Below are 21,181 nucleotides of genomic sequence, written 5' to 3'. Positions count from 1 at the left end.
ATTTAGCTACCAATTTATCTTCCATCCACTCTGAACTCTGGGGCTCCTTCTAGGCAGCCACAGACACCTTGACCAGCAGCCCCATCAGATGCAGCTTCCGTTCATAGCAGGACCTCAGCCAAATGCTCCTCCTCCACCATGTCTTAGAAATCTTGGTCCTCCTTGCAGAGGAGGGTTCACAGGCAGCTGGAAATTAAGAGGGAGGGAAGCTAAACGAAGGTTGTAGTAATAATAATAAGTCACAGGCAAAACTGTGCTAACCAGCCACTCAATGAATCATGTCTCATTTCAGCCCATCCCCTTCATGGCGTTAATATTGTAGATCACAGAATGGTTTGGTTTGGAAGGGACCTTCAAGATCATCTAGTTCCAACCCCCCTGCCATGGGCAGGGACACCTTCCACTACACCAGGTTGCTCAAAGCCTCATCCAACCTGGCCTTGAACACTGCCAGGGATGGGGCAGCCACAACTTCTCTGGGCAACCTGTGCCAGTGCCTCACCACTCTCAGAGGGAAGAATTTCTTCCTTAGATCTCATCGAAATCTCCCCTCTTTCAGTTTAAATCCATTGCCCCTTGTCCTATCACCACACACCCTTGTCTAAAGCCCCTCTCCAGCTTTCTTGTAGCCCCTTTAGGCACTAGAAGGCTGCTGGAAGGTCTCCCTGGAGCCTTCTCTTCTCCAGGCTGAACAGCCCCAACTCTCTCAGCCTGTCTCCATAGCAGAGGTGCTCCAGCCTTTGGATTGTCTTTGTGGCCTCCTCTGAACATGCTCCAACAGCTCCATGGTGCAATAGGGAAGGCTGGCGAAAGCAGAGCACTGCCATGTTTTCTGAGGTCCCTCTTCCCAGAGTACTTCTTCAAATAAATAAGGGAAACTAAGCAAGTTTGCTGAAGAAAGTCAGTTCCCAAAGTGCCCTTGCTGCCTGATGCAATGTCTTGTTAGTTAATATTTAGCCGATTGGCAGGACAGCTCTTAAACCACAGTGCCAGCGTGTCCTCTTGCCCCGAGTACCTGTGTCCTGACCACAGACCTCGTTGTGCTCCTGTAAAGTCCAAGTCAAACCTAAAAAAAAAACCCTTTGTCTGCACTCAGCAGTGGTCATCTTGTAAGGCATTCGATGAAAGAGTACAGAACTGAAAATCAGATGATTTGAGGTGGTGAGAATCCAAATTAAAACTTCAAATAATCAGTGAAAAAAGGACGCCTGATAAGCAAGTTCTTGTTGTACTTATTACTAGACCTGGACAGAAAAGTTTGGTGAATTTGCTAAAATACACAGTCTAAAGAAACCGAGAATGTTTGTAAAATCAGGTCAAAATCTACGAGTAGTCATGGCCAACAGGAAATTATGTGAAAATTTAGAGAATCTTTCAAAAAGGTTTTTTATTCCTGATAGGCCAAACTGTTTTATTTTCATTCATTCTTCCAACTTCCTATTGGGAAACAAACTTCTTATTTGAAAATAAACCTACATTTAAAATAATAATACTGCACCCCCAAATAACTGGAAATAAGCCCAAGTATTCGGTAGGGCTCGAGGAAAGTGCTTTGGCTGGACGTGAAATTTAATTTTTCGGAAGCTTTTAGATCTACAGAAGAATTCAGGGGAACACGTTTGATCCGAGCTGATCTTTCACATCATCTAATTTCTCGGTTTTGCCGCCGAGTGGAAAATCCAGTATTATTTGGCTGCCGTGATCCTTGCTTTCCCACCAGCAACGCCAGAAAGAATTGTAAGTATATATCTTCAGCACAGATCACCAAGTAAAATAGGACCGTAAGATGAAACAAGGCACTTTCCGATTGAAACACCGGCGCTTCCTTCGGGGACAGAGGACTGTAACGCACAGACTCAGTCCTTCGTCGTACGAGGCGCCGATAAATCTGCGAGATTAATCGTAGAGTGGGTATGAGCACCCACCGTTCAGCATCGAGCTCTGAGCGTTAAGCTAATTACTAGGTTCCAGCGCTGCGTGGCTTCCCAGCAGGAAGGCGCTGCCCTATAAATCATCATACACGAGCGGCATTTAGCCAGAGATGTTTAAAAAAAATCCGGCTTTGTCCTGGGAATACTCCCACTGTAGGAGCTGGTTTCCCTTTCTCTTCCAAAAACAAAGGGCCTTTCCCCCTTTGTGGTGGGAAAGCTTGGAACGAACCGTGTCCCTTCTGCCCTGCCACCCTCATGCGGTCACCCGGAGGGAAGTTGGTGTGGAAAATCTTAAAAGACATGTGAAGAGTGGAATATGGGCAGGCTAAAGCCGTTGAGGAGTTCCCAAACCCGGAGTGGGTTCCCGGAGAATCGCTGTCGCTCCCACCCAGCTCATCCTCAAGCCTCATGGGCTTTGCAATGAACGTAGAATAGCCAGTAATTCTACAGCCGGTCCAGCTTCCCCACCTGCTCTCCACCGTGGGGTATCTGGCACATCCCTGCCCTTTGCTGCAAGACAAACACTCCAATACCGTTACGTTTTATGGACTTTTACCCCACCGAGGGGATTTTACAAGGAGGAGAAGGGCAGTAGGCTGCAAGGATTTTCTTCCTTGTCTTTCCGTGTTTTCAGCCTCCTCCTCCACGCTGCAGCAGAGCTCTTCCCTGCGGAGCGTGAAGCCGTGCAGCAAATGTCCCCCATCTGTGACTCTCTCTCGTCCCCTCCCTGCTGGGCAGCACTGTCTGTGCCTGCATGGCCTGAGAGTCCTCAGCGAGGGCTGGCGTTGGGGCTGGCGGGTCCCATACCCAGCCTTTTCGCTCGGAGCTTGTGGGGCAGAGGACCCATGAAAACATCCCGCCCTCACAGGGACACTGGGGAAATTTGCAGTGGCTCTCGGGCTCTCAGGGATGCCATCTTCTTGAATTAGAAGTGACTGGGACAGGCAGGATGCCGTTTTCTCACCTTCCATTGCAGCTCGTGGGTCAGGACCTATTTTTAGACCATTTAACGGATGCTTTCTGGCTTTCCCATCCTTGCTTAGAAAAATCAGGTCAGCTCTCCACCATGCTTGTCTCACCCAGCTCAGGAGCTCTTCTGAGCACCTCAAGAACAGAGGAGGACCCTACCATTTCCTAGAACAAAGTAAATTTGGGAAATGACTTGCCCTTCAGTGGCATCCCTCTAGCAGGTTGAGTCCTGTGTTGTTGGGTGGTGGGTTTTTGCCACCTCTCTGGTGGGCGAAGCACTGTTTCCTACAGGACGTAGGGCTGTAGGAACTCTTACGATGGTGGTGGCCAAGTGGCAGCCCAAGGTGTTAGTCTAGTCCCTGGGCCGCCAGATAGTCAGTAGTCCGGGCAAAACAGGGAATATTATTGTATGCGTGTTACAGGAGGGGAAAAGAAGTTTATACCCACGTAAGAGCTGGCGAATTTTATTTGCTCAGCTGCGGCGTCATAGAGAATGGGTAGGAGTAGAAGTGGTAGCAAACACAGAGCAATTGGCCTGCTCAGAGCCTTAATAATCTGTAATATCAGTCCTGCTCAACGTCTCCCCAAATAGGAAGCAGCAGACAGAAAACAGGAGTAACAGGGTTCCAGGGTCGAGATCCCAGACCGAGCACCAGACACACAGAAGTTGTTTGGCCAAGAGAGTCACAGGTGGTGGGACCATCGTGGCTCCAGAAGGGTATGAAAACCAGGGCTTTGCTAATCGCCAGCCTGACGGCACAGCCTCAGGAGGAGCGATCTGCACGTCACCGTGGCTGTCGGGTTACGTTTGCTGTACAGCAGAGCCTGCCTGGCCACAGCCCTTTGGCATTGCACCCAAGTCACCCAACCTTTTTGTGAGCCGTTTCACACAAGCAGGGCAGAAGATGGCTAGCGTGACGCTGCCGAAAGCCGACCGTCCCTAACTTAATTTGTCAGGCTTAGATGTGCTGTGTGATGCAAATTGCTAGATAGCACAACGCTGAGCTCCACCTCAGTGAAAACCCTCTTTCCCAGATCCCCAGGACTGTGTCAGGAGCTTTCCAGATCCACTGCTGAGTAACGAGTGTGGACAGAGGGGATGTGGTTTGGGCGCCCACCTCGTGGTGTTCTCTAAAGGGGTAGATTTGAATAAGTCACTGGATAGTTTTTTAACTATCTCAGTGCCTTCCATGGTCTCTCAGTTTGCATGCCCAGCAAGCCAAATGCCAAGCAGAGGTGGGAAGCCTCAGTTTAATGTTCTGAAGGTGGATGGAAGAGCGGAGGAGGAAGGGAGAAGGTCGTCTCTGCTGCGATGCACAGCAGCTGCTTCATGCCAGACAGATTTCCAACAGATTCAGAGGTCAGCTCTGAAACGCAGATGTGTGAGAAAGAGAGGGTGGCTGAGGGGGAAACTCATACATGTAGCTATTTATTCAGCGTCTACAAAAACTATGGGCTTGGAGCTGAGCCCTGGATGTCTCTGGAAGAGGCGTATTCACCAGCCCTGCTTTGTTTCCAGAATTCATTCAGGCTGCAAATGGTGTTAAAGTAACCAGCTCTTGCTGTGATGCAGTCGCACTTCAGCTGTGAAGCCGGGTCCAGGTTTCTGAGATGTTCACTAAGGAGGAGGAGGAGGTTATCAGCTCATGAGCCATGTTCTGCCCCCAAGTTACAGCACCTTGTTTCTCACTGAAGCAGCAGAGGCACATGTTGCCCCGAGATCAGGATCTAGGTCCCGCAGGAAGGTCTTCCTCCAGGGACATCCTTTGTGGATGCTGGATGCTTTCCAGACATGGGTTTCCCCCCAGGTTCCCAGCTGGTGGTGGCCACCACTCTTTCCAGCTGTGCACTAGCTTATACCGGGTTGGTTTGCTGATAACTAGCACCGTGCCTCTCGTTTGTCTTGCACCGCCAGCAAAATGCAATGCTTGTCATTTTTTCCTCACTGCATGGATTTTCTGAGATGTCCTGAGATGCAGCTTTGCGTACAACCAGCCACTAAAGGAAATTGCCCCAGTGTTGACCTTTGAGATAGGCTGAGTGACAACTGTGATTAATCAGGGTAAATAACAGCAAAAATGATATTTACAGAGATTTAGTTCACCCAAGGAAAGCACGGTGCAGTGTGACCCACCTGGTCAGCTCTCCTGTGGGTGTATGTCAGTGCAGCTCTATAGGGGTTGGCGGATTTGTACCACGTAGCTTCACGTAAGGCTTTGCCTTTCCCTTCAACTCTCCCCTTCCAGAAAACTATTCCTTTGAAAAAGAGAAAAAAAAAAAACAAAACAGTCTCCTAGTTGTTGTTCAGGCAACTCCAAAGGATCAGAGCCACGATTTACCCTGGGATGGTCGGAGATGGGGACCCGAGTCCCACTCAGCGCAGCTCTGTGGCAGGCAGGGCACGGGCAGCTTTGCTGGTACCTTCGCGGGCTCAGATCGTGGCTGGTGGTGAGGAACAAATAGTTTGTGGTGATCGATATCTGCATGATGAAGGATAACTAGCTCACAGAGACAAAGCTGACTGTCAGGAACATCAGGCTGCTGGGAAGAGCCCCTCTCCCTTCCAGCAAGGTAACAAATTAATTGGGCTCTGTGGCTGTTGCAAGCAAAGTCACAAGTTTGCTGCTGAGCACAGCCTGTGTGCTGGGTGACAGTGACATATGGGACACAATTAAATAACGGCGGTTATGTCCAGGTTAGTGAGAAAACAGATCCCCTTATGAACCAAATTTATACCATGTGTCTGGTGCAAAGGTAGACACACAATGCGGGGTTAGAAAGGAGATGTGCTGACTTCCCGCTAAGTTTACAAGCATCTTGTTCACATCTGCGTGTGGATTTCACTGTTGTATAAAACCCCAACCTGTCCTGCCTCTACAGATCCTTCTCCATTCCCCACTGGCGTGGAGGTTTGATCTTTAACAAAGGGTTGTTTGGTCATAGAATGGTTTGGATTTGAAGAGACCTTCAAGACCATCTGGTTCCAACCCCCCTGCCATGGGGAGGGACACCTTCCACTACACCAGGTTGCTCAAAGCTTCATCCAACCTGGCCTTGAACACTTTCAGGGATGGGGCAGCCACAGCTTCTTTGGACAACCTGTGCCAGTGCCTCACCACCCTCATTGTAAAAAATATCTTCCTTGGATCTCATCGAAATCTCCCCTCTTTCAATTTAAAGCCATTGCCCCTTGTCCTGTCACTACACGCCCTTGTCCAAAGCCCCTCTCCAGCTTTCTTGTAACCCCTATAGGCACTGGAAGGCTGCTAAAAGGTCTCCCCAGAGCCTTCTCTTCTCCAGGCTGAGCCTGTCTCCATAGCAGAGGTGCTCTGGCCCTCGGATCATCTGTGTGGCCTCCTCTGGACTTGTTCCAACAGCTCCATGTCCTTCTGACGTTGGGGACCCCGGAGCTGAACGCAGTATTCTAGGTGGAGTCTCAGGAGAGCAGAGCAGAGGGGCAGAATCCCCTCCCTTGACCTGCTGCCCACACTGCTTTGGATGCAGCCCAGGACACAGTTGGCTTTCTGGGCTGCCAGCGCATGTTGCCGGCTCATGTTGAGCTTCTCATCAACCAACACCCCGAAGTCCTTCTCCTCAGGGCTGCTCTCAATCTTTTACCTGGATGACTAAAGCCCGGATGTGTCGTTTACCATCCCAGGGTCTCTGAGCTCAGCTGTTTCCCCAAGCCAAGCCCAGCCAGCTTCAATTCTCCCACTATCAGCAGACGCGTTCAGGAGCGACACAGCTGAACAAATCCCACTCTAGATATAAAAACAACCCAAAGGCGATCAGCTCGGGGGTTTGACCCACTGTGGAAAACACAGGCCATTGAGAAGTGGCATGGGAACGGGCTGGGATGCTCCTACCAGATCAGAAACAGCCATCGGAGACCAGCCCCTCCCTTGCCCTCCTCCCGGCCACCTTGTACCAAGGGCCCAGGAGATGGAGCCGCTGGGGAAAGGTGGAGGCAGCGATGGAGGAAGCAGCCCTGCACCATTTTGTGGCTCCTTCCAGCAATCCCGGGGGCAGAGCGCTGCCTATTTTTAGCTCCCGAGGCAGCTGAAATACCACCGTGATATTCATTAATGAAAACCCCGTTGGATGGGAACTGCAAGGTGATGGGGGGGGTGCTGGTTAGTCTGGTTTGTTTTGCTGTATTTAATTGCTGGCTTCAGGACGGAGGCAGAGCGTGGCGGGAGGCTCAGCTCCTCTCACCTCGGGAGAAGCGAGAGCACCAGACCCGGGGGAGGTGGGAAGGGAAAAGTCAATCAGGCAGTATTTAAAAATCTACCTGCTGGGCCCAGGGGGGGCTGGAGATTTTAATGTCATTCCCAGCTTGAGATGCAGCCTGGAGAGTGAGAAAAGAAAGGGGTATCTTCTCTTCTTGGATCCTTAATTGCTCATTAAATCATCTAACAAATGCCTGAACTCCTGGCTGGCCCCACGCTCCTCGGCAGAGGGGCTTTATCCTTGGTAGGGGGGGAGGAGTATTTTTAAAAATACTCATTTCCCTGCTTTTTCTAGGTCTGTAAACTTGAGAATTCAACGGTTCACTCAGCGAAATAAAATCAAGTCTGGAATATTTTTATTACGATTCGGCAGGAGCAATAAACCTTCCCACAAGCCTTTCCCCTGCTCTAGCCGGACAACCCTTGCTCTGCGGGTGGGCAACCTCTCCCATCCCCAAAAAGGACCTCCACGGGCTGACCTACACCTATGATCCCCCCCACAGTAGTCACGATGACGTACGAAAGACCCCCTCCCTACCTGACCGAAAGCATGGATGCTTTTTCCGCACCACCCATGCGCAAATAACGGGGCCACGCCAGACGCAGCCCCGAGCGGACTGGCCATTAGCAGCTTTTGTGTTATTTAGAGTGGTGAAAAGAGCAGAATTAGAGCTGCAGCAGGGCAGGCAAACCGTGCTGGTGATTTATGAATATTCACTGAGCTCACGAAGCGCTCCGGGGCAGAAAACAAGCTTTTGAAATTAACTGAACTCTTCAAGGCTCTTCGTTTGTCTTGGCTTTGAGGTGTGAGTCACCAATACTATTTCTCCAAAACGAGCAGAGCCTGTACAGAAGGCTGGGAGGATTCCTGGACACTAAAATAGAAAGTTAAATATTCTGCAAGAAAGACTTCATGTTCATAAAGTCTTCAAAGCAGAGAGACTCCACTCCATTAAGTTTTGTGGGACAATGTCTCCATACAATACTGAGACTCCTTCATCCTGTAAAGTCTGGGTGGTCAGGGGACTTCAGGCTCTGAGTGTTGAAATCTCCAGCAGCTTCAGTCTCCAGTGCTAGCAGTTTGGTGGTACCCTGTGATTTTTTCAACAATTTCAGTGTTCAATAAAGAGAGGCTGCAGAGGAGTTTCGATCCTGGCCACACAGACCTTGTCGTTCCCACCCATGCGGGGTTGTTGCGATGCTCTTCAGCATTGGTGCTCCTCCACTTCTAATCACACTCGTGACCTAAGAAATAATCTGCTGGCTTTGCCACAAGACTCGTAGCACCTTGTCCCCAGTGCTCAGGTGGTACCCAGGGAGAGCAACCCATTCAAGGTTGGGCTGTTCCCATCATAGCTGCTATATCTGAGTGTTGCAGAAGAGCAGCAGCAGCTCAGGGGAGGGCAGAGGAACAGGACAGAGCCCGTGGTAGCCGGGAAGGACATAGGAGCTCCTTTGGCAGGCGATGTGCAGGCTCCCCAGGAGCTGCACGCCCAGCTGCGGCTGGCTTTGTGCTCATGAGACGGGTCACTGTGATGGACAGGGGTTGTTCGTCCATGGGACGGGGAAGCATGGGCACTGCCTCTACTCCTCTGTGTTGACTTAGACTGAACACCCTGGAAGGTGAAGTCTTCCACCAAGAATGGGTTTGATCCAGCAGATGAGTGTTCACACACCCCAGTGCAGTCCCCAGGGCAGCTCAGTTTATTTTCCATCTCCTTTCCATAAGGCGTACACAAACGAAGGTGGGATCTTTCCAGCACAAGAGCTGCTACGGATGGGGAAATCCAAGTCACTCAGCAAAGCGATGCTCATTTGCACATTTGAGAAGCAGGAGCTCGAATTATGCCGTTCCCTATCAGGCTAGGGCGATGAGGCTGGCCCAGCGTGCTTCCAAACCCTAGAGCTGCCCCAGGAGACCGAGTCAAATAAAGCAATAGGCACAGATAAACGTGACGCAAGAAAAGGCGATAGAACAAGGAGGTTGTCCTCCCTAGTTTGCTGTAAGCGCGCATAGAATCACGGAATGGTTTGGCTTGGAAGGGACCTTCAAGACCATCTAGTTCCAACCCCCCTGCCATGGACAGGGACTCCTTCCACTACACCAGGTTGCTCAAAGCCTCATCCAACCTGGCCTTGAACACTTCCAGGGATGGGGCAGCCACAACTTCTCTGGGCAACCTGTTCCGGTGCTTCACCACCCTCAGAGGGAAGAATTTCTTCCTTGGATCTAATCGAAATCTCCCATCTTTCAGTTCAAAGCCATTGCCCCTTGTCCATAAGGAATCAGAGCTCCTCTTTTCCAATTAGTTATAGCAATAATAATTGGTTTTGTTTCAGCTGGTAGAAATAGAAGACTTTTCCAAAATTTCCAAAGCAATGAAAGAAAAACTCTGCACATTAGCCAACAGCACTGGGGTTTCGGGAGTCTGGGGAGGGTGTGGGAGATGCACTTTCTGCAACACCAGCAGAGGGGGGTCATGAATTTGGGTGTCCTGCTTCACAAATGAGTGAAGCATCAACCACTGTGGGCTATTACCGTAGGGCTGGACTCAGCTCTTCCAAGTCTGTCTAGACGTTCCCATCCTAAATCTGAGACATCTTCCGGACCCGAGTTGTGTCAGAACACTATCCTCCAGGAAAAGTTGCTGTTCCAGCGAATCACATTTATCTCACCAAAATAGATTCCATCCAAAAATGGCCAGCTGGCCCTGCCCTTGCTGCCGGCCTCCCAAACCACGGGAAGTTCCTCTCCCTCTGAGTCACAGAGCACGACGGGCAGCCAAGGTGGGCTGCATCAACAGGAATTCGCCCCTGTAGCAGCAGCTCATAGGAAAGAACAAGAATTCAGGAAAAGCAATAAACCAGTATTCGAAAAAACCTGTTTCTGGAGCCTTTCTGCTGTCTTTTCTGGTATAAACAGTCCCTACTGCAGCAGGGAAAGGCTGAGTTAAAACAGGTATTGTCACAGGATGTGTGTTCCTTTGCTAATAATTTAAAATGTATTTGTACAAACACGATTTTTTTCCTGTTCCCGAGAAGCTCCACACATAGGCAGTGCCACCTGGGTTGTCTGCTGGATAGAAACACTTGTTGACGTGAGGTGAATTGCACAAATAACCTCTTTTCTTGTGGCTTCCTTGCTCCACCCTCCTTTTGCCCTTTCTGCTGGATCATACAGTGTGGATCCTAAAGCCCCATCCCGAGGAGCACAGCCTCTCTGCCCCTGACGGCTTGTGAACTGTTTCTGAAATCTCTGGCTCCCAATTCTGCCTTGAGCATCTACGTGACCTCTTCTTTCTTTCCTCTGCAGGCTGATGCCAAGATGGTCTGCGATGTCGTAAGTCGGATGGAGGACACAGAGCCCTTCTCTCCAGAGCTGCTGTCAGCTATGATGAGACTCTGGGCAGACTCTGGGATCCAAGAATGCTTCAACCGATCCCGGGAATATCAGCTTAACGACTCGGCCCAGTAGTGAGTATCCCTGTCCGTAGCCTTTTGTGTTAAGAAGCTGTGTTTGGGCTTGTTAAAGCTTTAAGTAAAGTGGCCCCAAAGGTGTTAGTGACCCCACAGCGGTGGATCTGAACATGGTTCTGCTTACAGACTGGAATGTGTGTTGTGTCACCGGCTGCCGTAGGGTAGAAGGGATCAGGCAGGACATTCACGTCCTCTCTGGCCAGTCTGGGGTCCGGTCCATGACCTCAAGGCCAGGTTCCCAGGCTGCTCCCGTACAGCTGAAGGTAGGTTTGTACGAACGTGGATCTAGCAAGCAGAGGCAGACCAACCTGTGGACGTGGCTGATGGCTTCTTCGTTTGTCTGGCGGATGACAGAGGGCTGTGATTATCTGCGTTGTACAACAGCACAGCTCTCGGGTTTGCTTTTCCGACAGTCGTACGCTGTGTTGATAGGCAGCTGGATTACAGCCAAGGGTACGGGACGTCTTTGCTTTTATGGTGGCATTGTGTCGTTCTCATACTACAGTCAGTGGCGTCTCTACCAGTAAGGACCCACATCCATGTTTTTTTTGATGGTGGTTGTCTGAATCCATGGCTTTGGTTCATCCCGTCATAAGGACAGGACATCTGCCCATCAGCGGCCGCTCTGGCCCTGAAGAAACATTGGGCGCTTCCCCAGTTCCACTTCAGATCCATTTCTAGTGATTATTTATCCAATCTGTCTGCCTTCACCTAGGCAAGGAGGTTAAAGCTTTTCATCCCATAATTTCAGTCACAGCAGCTGTTGTGGTCAGGCAAAACATCCCCTTGGCCCTGTAGTGTGTCTTGGGCAGTAGTCAGTAAAAAGTGGTTAAGTATAAGCACGAGGAACAAGCGCACAGAGTGATCATTTCCCCAGTTGTACCCCTGAGACCTTTTGGCAGTCGGAGGAATAGAAGCTTCCCCAGATGGTGACATGAGAATGCCACGTCCACACTTTTGGCTTTCACAGTATCCCATGTCGACCAGTTCACCAGCTGACTCATGCACTTCTAGAGTTGTTATTGCATGTTTGGATTGTCTGGCATCTCTGCTTAGGGTTTTCCTGGATATCTATCAAAACACGAGCCCAAGCACTGGTGCAGCTGATGGTTTTGTTCTGTGGTGGGCCCGGTTGTCCCCTGGTCTGCCCCAACTCCTCCCAGCCCAGCTGGCAGGGCAGTTGGGCAGCGCAGGAGTATTTCTACTCTTGCGGTGCTGCAGCAGAAGGAGAGCGATGACACATCACTTGGCACTGACCGAAAACCAAACGGGAAACCTGCAGATGCGTGGTTGGTGTCACAGCATCCCACCCAACCATTTCGCACTGCGGGCGACTACGTCTCAGTGGTGATCCTGACATTACGCTGCCTTTTAATCACTGCTGGGTGGATGTCCATGTTCAATCCATCTTTCATTGCCTGTAACAGCAAAATCAGCCTTCTCTTGCCAGCAATTTTTTTATTTTATTTTACAAAAGAAGGGTCCGATGGCATAAACGTACCTTTAGAGACATAAATTACATAAAAAGCCAGTCCTAATTGCATTACAACCTTGTGGAAAATTCTTCAATTGTTTTAGAGCCAATTACCTTGAGGAAAGTATTTTGATTTTCCTTCTATGCAAGACAGCAGTTGAAAATAATAAGCCTAGCCCTCCCAATGTGACCAGCTGCTGGGCAATTCATCAGCACAAGCTCTGAAACCACAAGCAGTTTCTAGACATCATCTGAAGAGGCTCTGTGCGGTGGTGTTCACAGCAACATCAACGTGGGGTTGTAGCCCGGCAAAACGAATGTCGGTGTCTTTAACAAAATCTCTCACACCCGGAGGAGGACGCACGGTCCTCCTTGCCAGGAGAAGGCTGCGCTGCCTCTGTGCTGTGAATCGTGCGGTACCCGGACGCCTGTTTTCTCGGGGCTGGGTCAGATGGTGAAGCCGAAGATAAGAAAGTCCTTCGCTTTCATGGACCTGCTGCCGCTTAGGAGCTTCTGGCAGCTCCATCCCCAGGAGCAGAGATGCTGTCAGTGGGCACTGTAACGCGTCCTGCTGCATCTCTAGAGCCTGGTGCCATCACACCAGATGGAGATGCAAGTGAGAGCTCACTTGGCACTTATTCACGCCCAGTGGACTCCTAGTGAAAAGAGGCATATTTTTCATTTAATCCTTCAATGCTTTGGGGTTGTTTTCTTCTGCATGAGTGAAAGATTTGAGACAATTTTCTATTTTTTTTCCCCTCCTGGGGTAAGGCTTATCTTTATTGACACCAATATCAGGTTTAAAACACTAGCAACTCCAAAATGTGTTTTCGTTAGGGCTGAGAAAAATAAATTCCAGAGAAGAACTGAATCTGAAGTTCCCCAAAACTTGAAAACCAGTGAGCTGGACTAGCATCGCTCTCATTTCAGGCTTCTCTTGGTGTTAAGCCATAGGGACTGGTGTTTTGCTGGCAGGAGGGAAGTTTGCTGCAGGAGTTGGAGATCACTCCAACGGCTCCTCAGCACGTCGCAAAGCCTGAAGGCACTGAGCAACCGGGTCCTGTCCTGGCCAGCACAGGTGGGACCTTCAGGAGTGGTCCAGGCACTTCCCTTCGCCCCAGAAACCGTGCTCTGAATGCCCTGAGTGCTTTTCAGAAGCCCCCCTCCACTGCCTGGCTGTTTCTAAGGAACCACCATGAGGGCTTCAGTGCTGCCATTGTCCTACATCGCTCTTCCAGTGCTTTACCTTGAGGGTTTTTTTAAATGGCTTGAACAACAGGCCTTCTGTGACAGCCCTTGGGAGGCCAAGTCACAGGCTAATCAACAGCCTGCAAGAGCTAGCAGTATGGCTCTTATTAGTCTATCATTAATTCCACCGAAAAGAGATCTAATATTTTGTGTTAGCCTAAACAAGAAGTGAGTAATAGCTCTTCTCTCCTATCAAAGATGGGCAGGAGCACATTGCTTTCTACTCTCCCATGCTTGCCTGCTAACAGTGTGGACTTCCCTGCAAATCTTTGCTTCTTTTAGGCTCTAAAGTCAGCCTGTCCTTAGCAAGGATTTTGTAGCTACTGCCAAGGAACAGTAGAAAACAGCACTTTTGCAAAGAAAAAAGATGACCAAGGAAGAGAGGAGGTTCCATAATGGGCCTCCTGTGTCTTGGACAGCAAAAAGTAAAACCATAAGGACAGCAAGAGAAGGGAAGAGAGTAAGATGTAGCAGTTGGTTTCATCTTTTTTCATTACTGCATTTTTTCATCATTCCCTAAGGCAAATTTACGGGTGGGTTAAGTTCCACATTCCTAATCTCTTGATTATGTTTTTGTTCCTACTTTGTCTCCTCATCCTTTCTTGTCTCCATGCCTAGGAGCTAAATCTACCTCTGATCATCAAAGAATCTGGGCACTGCTGATGTCTTTTTCTTCTCTAGCCAGTTTCTGTCTGTCGAAGCACATCTGTGACCCACATTTTGCTTTCAAAATCGGCAAAATAGAGGTTTCCAGCTGGTTTCCTTAATCTTCCACTTTTGTTCAGATTTTAAAATTGTCTCGTGTTTCCTAGCCTCGAGTTCCTGACTAGCCTGGTCAGTGGAGTACAGTGCACAGGGCAAGTTTGATCTTAACCACCCAGGGATGAGGACCTGCTTTGAATGGCCTCCAGGCTTCAGGGAGGGAACAGAGCAGACGGAGCATCCACGCGAGCACCGGTTTTCCGTGCGCGTATCCAACCAGGCACAGGCCCTGCAAGATGTGTAGGCAGCAACAGTTTGCAAGTACACAGACACAAAAAAGCCAGAATCCATCTCAAGTGATTCTCCTCCTGCTTCCAAGTACACTGAAAGATCATTTGATAATGCCAGGGCTGTGAAACTACCGTGAAAATGTAAAATATTTTAGGCCTGCATTCAACCCATCTATCTTCACACATATCAGAGGTGTCAGGGCTGGAAAGCTCGTTGCCTTTGGCTCTCTCTGTAGGGAGCGAAGGGTGTGAGAGATGCCTCCGGAGGGGGATACAGACCTCACTGCTCAGTAGAGAAAGAGAGATGCAGTTGCATCTGCTGTCTACCGTAGCTGTCCGCAGCCCTGACATCTCAAGTCTGTGCCAAATACCAAGCCTAAACTGGACCACACTTTGGTCACTCCATCTTCCAAGAGCTCCTCTGACAGTGCCTTATAGAAAAGCGGCACCAAACTCGGAATAAAATACCACAGTGCCTTCCTTCCCACCCTATCTATGTGGGACAGCTTTCTCATCTCTTTTCCTTGCGAAAGCATTGTCTTTGCATGACGGTATCATCTTCCCTGCCGATGCTTATTGCATCCCACATGCCAACACGCGCTTCGCATTGAGAAAACGGTTAAGAAAGCAGAGCCAGATGTTGCTGTGATGTGGCGAACGGCTTCCAGACTGAGCCTCAACAAGGCAGCGTTGGATCATCTCCATCCTTGCAAATACCCAATGCTGAGCCACCAGAGCTAACTTTCAAACTCAATTTAACTTTGAAGTTGGCCCTGCCAAGGAAGAAGAGATCTTCAAGGTTGGCTGTAGGCAGGACTGTGCAGCTCTATGATAATGACCACGTCCCAAAGCCAGCAAGGCTTGCTGTTTAGACCACGGGACTCGTGGGACCTGGGCTTTATGCACGACTGTCAGGACATCGTCCGTTTTAATGAGCTGCAATTGTCGCTGGCACTCTCAGATGGAAGAAAGCAAAATTGTAGGTCAAGGTTTCGCGTTAATATTCCCATCAGGTGCGTAGATTCCATCTTCTCATCACAGCTTTTGCATTAGAATACGGTTTCGTGCGTGCCCGTCTTGCTCGTGCCTGTCAACTCACCCTCCCTGGCGTTTAATTGGAGGGAAGAGCAGCATAAACGGAACAATCCAATTAACTGGGATGACTCGCCTTGCACTGTTTATTGAACGACCCACCTTTGTGTCTTGGAGCCTGAGCACCAATAAAGCAGAAAGGGAAAACCCATCGCAAGCGGAGATGTAGATACATTTGTCTGAATTTATGGTTTAATTTACCCCTGTAAGTAAATATGCCCACCAGCTTTGAATAATTAAGTTCCCCCCATGATAAGCAAAACAAAACAACTCATAAAAGCCAGAGCTGGTGGACTGGAATCACCAGCCTTGCTCGCTTCCCAGAAATGAGATGCAAATAGATTTCTAGTGACGTCTGCTGGGGCCAGGTCAGGTGTAGGGCTGGTTCTGGTTAAGTGCGAGGTGGGAGAGATGGAGCCAGGCTGAGCATCAGCCTGTTAAGAGTCTAGCAAGACTTGGGCTTGGTAGAAGTCTCAGGCTTCGTTATTATCCTCGTAAATTGAGGAATCGCTGTCATTATATGGCTACACCTGGGGCTGAGTGTGAGCTGGAGGAAGGGTGCAACAGTAAAGACGTTGTCTTTGAAATCAGCTGGATGTTTTCCCACATCTCACCCTCACTCTTCATCCACCTGGAGACACAATTTCAGAAAAATCGGGTGTGATCTCTCCTGGAGCTACTTCTGTTGGCCCAAAGCATGGTGGAGACCACATCACAGTATCTTGAAGGTGGGTGTTAAGCAGTGCTCACCTTCCCATCCCACCAAATGCTGCCAGGAGAGCATGAGGACTCAGCTTCCTCACTTAAAAGCAGGCGGAGCAGAGGTCTGCAGGACTCTGTGTGACACAGCTCCACCGTAAGACATTGCCACTCATTACAACACCCACCCTGCCTGGCCCCTCTCAGATGCTGGCGCAGAGGAGAGCTCCACCAGACCCACTCTCTCCTGGGCCTCCTTTTTCACTTAGAAGCTTAGTCCCAGAGCCAGGCTCTTCCCTTTATCCTTGCCAAGACACACATGCAAGTCATCGGAGAAAGAGGTAACGGTCTCAAAAGACATTTCCTGTCTGGAGCTCATGCAGACTCTAAAGAAAATGAAGGAGAGGGAAAATCAAGAGGTCCTGTCCCTCATGAACACCTGGTTTCTGAAGGACTATATCCCCTCTCGGTCTGTGTGAAGATATCTGAGATGCCCTCATCCTCTCCATTTAACTTCTTCTATGAAGAGGAGAAGCTACGGAGCTGGGCTTTACAGTGAGCTTGTGACAGCACCCGGCAAAGTGGGAACATCCAGGAGAGCATTCACCAGCTGAACCAGAGCTCCGACATGTTGCTGCTGCCACTCCATCTGAAATAGCAAATTCTGTGGCCAGCTTCACTAAAAACTCAGCACCTCTTTAGAATGGATCTTCCAGGCGAAGACTGGTGGTCTAGTGCTGTCACTCCCCTCCTCCTAATCCTCCTTTACCCTCAAAAAATCTCTCTAAGATCTGTCTGAAGAGGCCCAGGAGATGACAGCCTGCAGTGCAAGGAGAAGCAGAGCGGTTACGGAGACAGTCCATTCCTCGGGGACACGGACATGGCAGTACCTGCCACCTCCCTGCCCATTGTCATCACCGTGTCGCATCGCCACAATGTTGTCTTTGTCCCGGGGAGTAGTAAAATCTTGACATCTCGACTAAATAAATTGCTGTTTAATGACCCGCGATACCAATCAGGGCTGTCCCACGTCTGGCAAAGCTCTCACGCAGAAGGGCGGGAGCCGGGCGGCCATGGGCACTGCCTGGAGTAGGGGACACCACCGGAATTTGGGAACGATCTCTTCTCTTTGTACATTTTGGGTAGAGATGAGGAGCAGCCAGCACCACCGATAAGCACAGCACCTGGGTGGTCTGTTCCCATCGCCGACTGACAGACCCAACAGGAATCCCTTCCTGCCTTGCCAAGGGCCGCGGGTGACAGGTTCGGCACAGAAGGATTTGACTGGCTTGGCTGAGTATTTGGATATTTTTGGGCTGAAACGTCCGTATGAAACCAGCCAGAGCTGGCTGGCTGCCACCAAGGGTTGGGGTTTGTGTTCTCTTATTCCGTTGTTCCGTCCGCAGCCCCCCCTCTCCCACCAGCTCTGCCTTTCACCCCAACCTCCTTCCCACGTCGGAGGGGACAGCAGTGCTGGGATGCAGCTTCACTGCCGGGGAATCCAGGCTCTCCTGGGAGCCCGCAGCTCCTTCTCCTCCTCTCCTGCAGAGCCAGGGAGCCCAAACTTCCCTCTCCCTTCTTGCACCTCACAGCCTGACGTGCTGTGCACCCCAGCTCTGCCAGCACAGCCTGCCCTGCCGGGCAAACGTCCCTCCGCGTGGATAATTCCTGCTTTACACCAGCTGCTTGGCATCCAGCTCCTCAGTTCTCAGGCTCCTGGTTCTGCAGCGTGTCTGCAGGAGAAGCTGTCAGGAGACCACCGCGCCGCGGCTCTTCTTCGCACAGCCGGCGTTGGGTCTGGCACCGGCTGCGAGGCTGGGAGGCGAGCGCGGCTGTACTTGCGATCCGTTTGGAATCCTTAAATGGCAAAGAATGGCAGGAACGAGGGAATTTCTTTGTAGCTAGGCTCCAGGATGGAGCAAGGTGGCAAGGTGTCTTCCATGCAGGTCTGCAGGCACCAGTGGTAACGGTGGGATGTGGAGATGCTGCCCCCCGCCACCTCCCCATGGGTCCTATCCCAAAAATCACCCTGGTTTGGAAGGAAAAGTTGCAAAGGGACTTTGCTGTGGTCTGGGAAGTGCACAACAGTGTGTCGGGAGCTCTTGGACAAAGCCCAAAAAAACATTTGAGCAACTGCCCTCTCCCCCGGGGTCCAGCCTGTCCACACACACGCGTCTCCCCCGCTAGAAGAGGAGGAGCGGTGCAGCATCCCACGCTCAGGTGTCTGAGGTTAGGAGTTAAACCCAAACCCAATCATGAGCTTAGCTAAAAAGCCCCCGTTTTTCAATATATATTAAGACAACCATTGGAAAATTGCTTTTATCTGCTGCTTCCTAAGCCCTCTGGCTTAGACTTTAAAGCCTTTTGTCTGTGAACAGGAGAGCTGGAAAGCCCTTTTTTATTTCCTTAAGCAAATAGTCCATCTAATATCCAGCCTTGAGGGGCTGAGGCTTTAAGAGAGAACAAAAATGAAGGAAAAATAACAAAAGAAATATCGCAAACATTGTGACACTTGCCATAAAATCACAGGACTTGGTGATGATGGCGATGAAGAACCTGGAGATGGCGGCACGGCCCCCGGTAGGAAGGCAGAGCTCCCCAGGTCCCCCGAGAAAATCGGGACTCACCTGGTGGGCCCCCGGGCGCTGAGCGCTTCAGAGACTAATTGATATAATACCTCTAATTAGCCATGGGGCAAACGCCACTTTGTTTCTTGCTTACCCAGGCCGAGCGCTGAGCCGATAGTCACTCCCCGGCCATCGATTTCCTACTGCTTTTTAGGTGGGAAAGGGGGAAATAGGGGTTTCTTTCTCGACAGAGAAGAGGCAGTCAGGGCTCGGCAGCATGGGCACATGTTCGGGCACGGACGGTGCCGTGGTGCCTATGGGACATCTCGGAGGGGACCTGGCACTGGGGGTATTTGGCCACGGGCAGCACAGCTGGGCAGGCGGGAAGGGCTCTGCTTTCCCTTGGGATTTCAGGAGCAGCCCTGCGTCCCAGCCCCGTGCCTCCAGCTCCGCAAAGGCGGCGGGAGCGAGGTGGGGGATGCAGTGAGCCAGGTGATACAGTTTAGGCACATTTTTTACCTTTTCCTGTTATTATCTTTTTTTCTTTTTCTTTTTTTTCCCCCTGCAGCACACAGAGTTAGAGCTAGGTCTGTATCAGTTCGTTCATCCGTACCTTTTACTCTGACTCTCTGTTGGAGTAAAACCAACACTGAGACTGTCTATAAACTATTATTTCCCCTTCTCCAGATCTGCTCCTTGCCTTCAGACCACTGGCGTCACACACAGATCCAAACCCACAACTCCAATTTTGCCATCCCCCATCAGAAAACCCTCTAATTTCCCGTGCGCCCCTGATCCCGCTGGCAGCCCGTGCTCAGGCTCTTGGGGTGATTCTACGTGGGCTGTTGTGGGTGGGCACATGTTCACCCCGCTCTGCGGGCACAGCCTCCAGGCAGGGCTGCTTAGTTTGGAGCAGAAGGAGGCTGGAGAACAGCGGGGTGAACACCCATCCTTGTGCCAAAATCCTCGTGCTTAACACTTTCCCCACCTCCTATACATCTAAAGCATTTAAGTGCTTGAGTACCTGGAGAAGGCACCTCCTCCGAGGTCCCTGGGGGTCTCTTCTGGGGCTGAATTTATGGGGGTAATAAGAGGAGAAATGGTGCTGAGCCTAGATTTTTAGGCAGCACCTTCTCCACGCTGCTGGGAGGGGAGGGAAGAGATACATGGAGAAAGAAACCAGGCACGAACCGCACCGCGGAACCGCGCCAAGGAAGTGTCAGCTCGGGTTTTGGCAGTTAGTCCAAGCCTTGCTAGGGATTTATGAGGCACTTTGCCTCCCTGTAACCCCTTCCTGACGGGGCTACGTCGTCACCCCAGTGCTGAGCAGCAGGTTTACTGGGAGCACCGGCACTGACAAGAAATTCGGTGCTCTGAAATTGAAACGCTGTAGCTCCGAGGCTCTGACAGCACTTTTAATGGCATAAATCAGCATTTCCCCATCCCTCAATATTGCTCCGGGTGCGTAAGGTTTGACGCCAGCGTAAGAACCATTTCCAAATCCTCGTTCAGGAAAATACCAGCCAGTACATCCTACCAAGCAGCGTTAATGTCAGTTTAAACATTTTCAGTTAAACAGCTCCACAGCCTCGCAGTCCCCAACATGAGAAATACAGCAGCAGGGAGTGTGCCGAACGGCGAGGCCAAATCTGCAGCGGGCAGGAATAGGAGAAAGGCAGAGAAAGAGGAGGCGGACACAAGCTAGCAGCTGCTGAGAGCTGGGAATTGGTAAGGGAGTCCAGGCAAAAAGCTCTGCTCAAACTAAACTGACGTTGGAAGCAGCAACTTTGCATTAAGAAATCCCCAGAGGAGTATCTTGTTCAACCAAAAATACGTAATCAAAGAAACGACACAAATATAGAAGTTACAAACAAGCTTGAGAAAAAAGACTACCTGGGAGCTCGACTACCTGGGTCCTGCCCAGGGGACCACCCTCAAGGACGTAAGAGCCTCTTCCCCATCCATGATGAAGAGCTGCATCTCGTGATCCAGAGTCTTGACTGGCACACAGTGGTGGCAGCGTCAGTCCTGAAGGCGACAGAGGGCAGGACACCCTGGGCATACCTCTGGGCACCCTCTTCCCACCTATGCTGCTCTCTGGGCAGGGCTGGAGGTTTTCCCACGTGCCTATGCTTCCCAGCACCAGCGGAGCATCCTTTGAAGCGGAGCACAGAGGCAGGGCAGGGAGGCTCGGCCCGGTCCTCTTCGTTCCAGCGGCTGCGGCCCCTATGGGAGACTTCAGAGCATCTGCTTAAAATAGTTGGTAGTAAATAGTGCTAAGTTGGTGCTAAGTGCACAGGGGTCACCCGCAGGACCTTTTTATCTTACCAAGCGTTTCTCTGACTTCCGTGCAGGCACAGAATGGTTTGGTTTGGAAGGGATCTTCAAGACCATCTAGTTCCAACCCCCCTGCCATGGGCAGGGACACCTTCCACTACACCAGGTTGCTCAAAGCCTCATCCAACCTGGCCTTGAACACTTCCAGGGATGGGGCAGCCACAGC

At 50.6% G+C, this 21,181-nt stretch overlaps 1 protein-coding gene across 7 annotated transcripts in view; it reads left to right on the top strand.

Moving 5' to 3' along the window:
- The window catches only part of GNAO1 (G protein subunit alpha o1), a 133,487-nt gene that overhangs the window by 88,336 nt on the left and 23,970 nt on the right, over positions 1–21,181 (top strand). Inside the window, exons 5-7 of one of the 7 annotated variants that reach the window (XM_086621134.1) lie at positions 3,355–3,383; positions 10,074–10,103; positions 10,509–10,603. In XM_086621134.1, coding sequence (XP_086477260.1) covers positions 3,355–3,383; positions 10,074–10,103; positions 10,509–10,603 — 154 coding nt within the window. Of the gene's footprint in view, positions 1–3,354; positions 3,384–7,038; positions 7,055–9,445; positions 9,473–9,597; positions 9,620–10,073; positions 10,104–10,442; positions 10,604–21,181 lie in introns of all 7 variants that reach the window. The other 6 variants (XM_086621138.1, XM_086621137.1, XM_086621136.1 and 3 more) reach the window with 6 other exon arrangements.

This window comes from Tauraco erythrolophus, chromosome 15 (genome assembly GCF_009769465.1).
Source record: "Tauraco erythrolophus isolate bTauEry1 chromosome 15, bTauEry1.pri, whole genome shotgun sequence".
NCBI lineage: Eukaryota > Metazoa > Chordata > Aves > Musophagiformes > Musophagidae > Tauraco > Tauraco erythrolophus.
The sequence above is the reverse complement of the archived record's forward strand: the minus strand, read 5'-3'. Positions and strand labels throughout refer to the sequence as shown.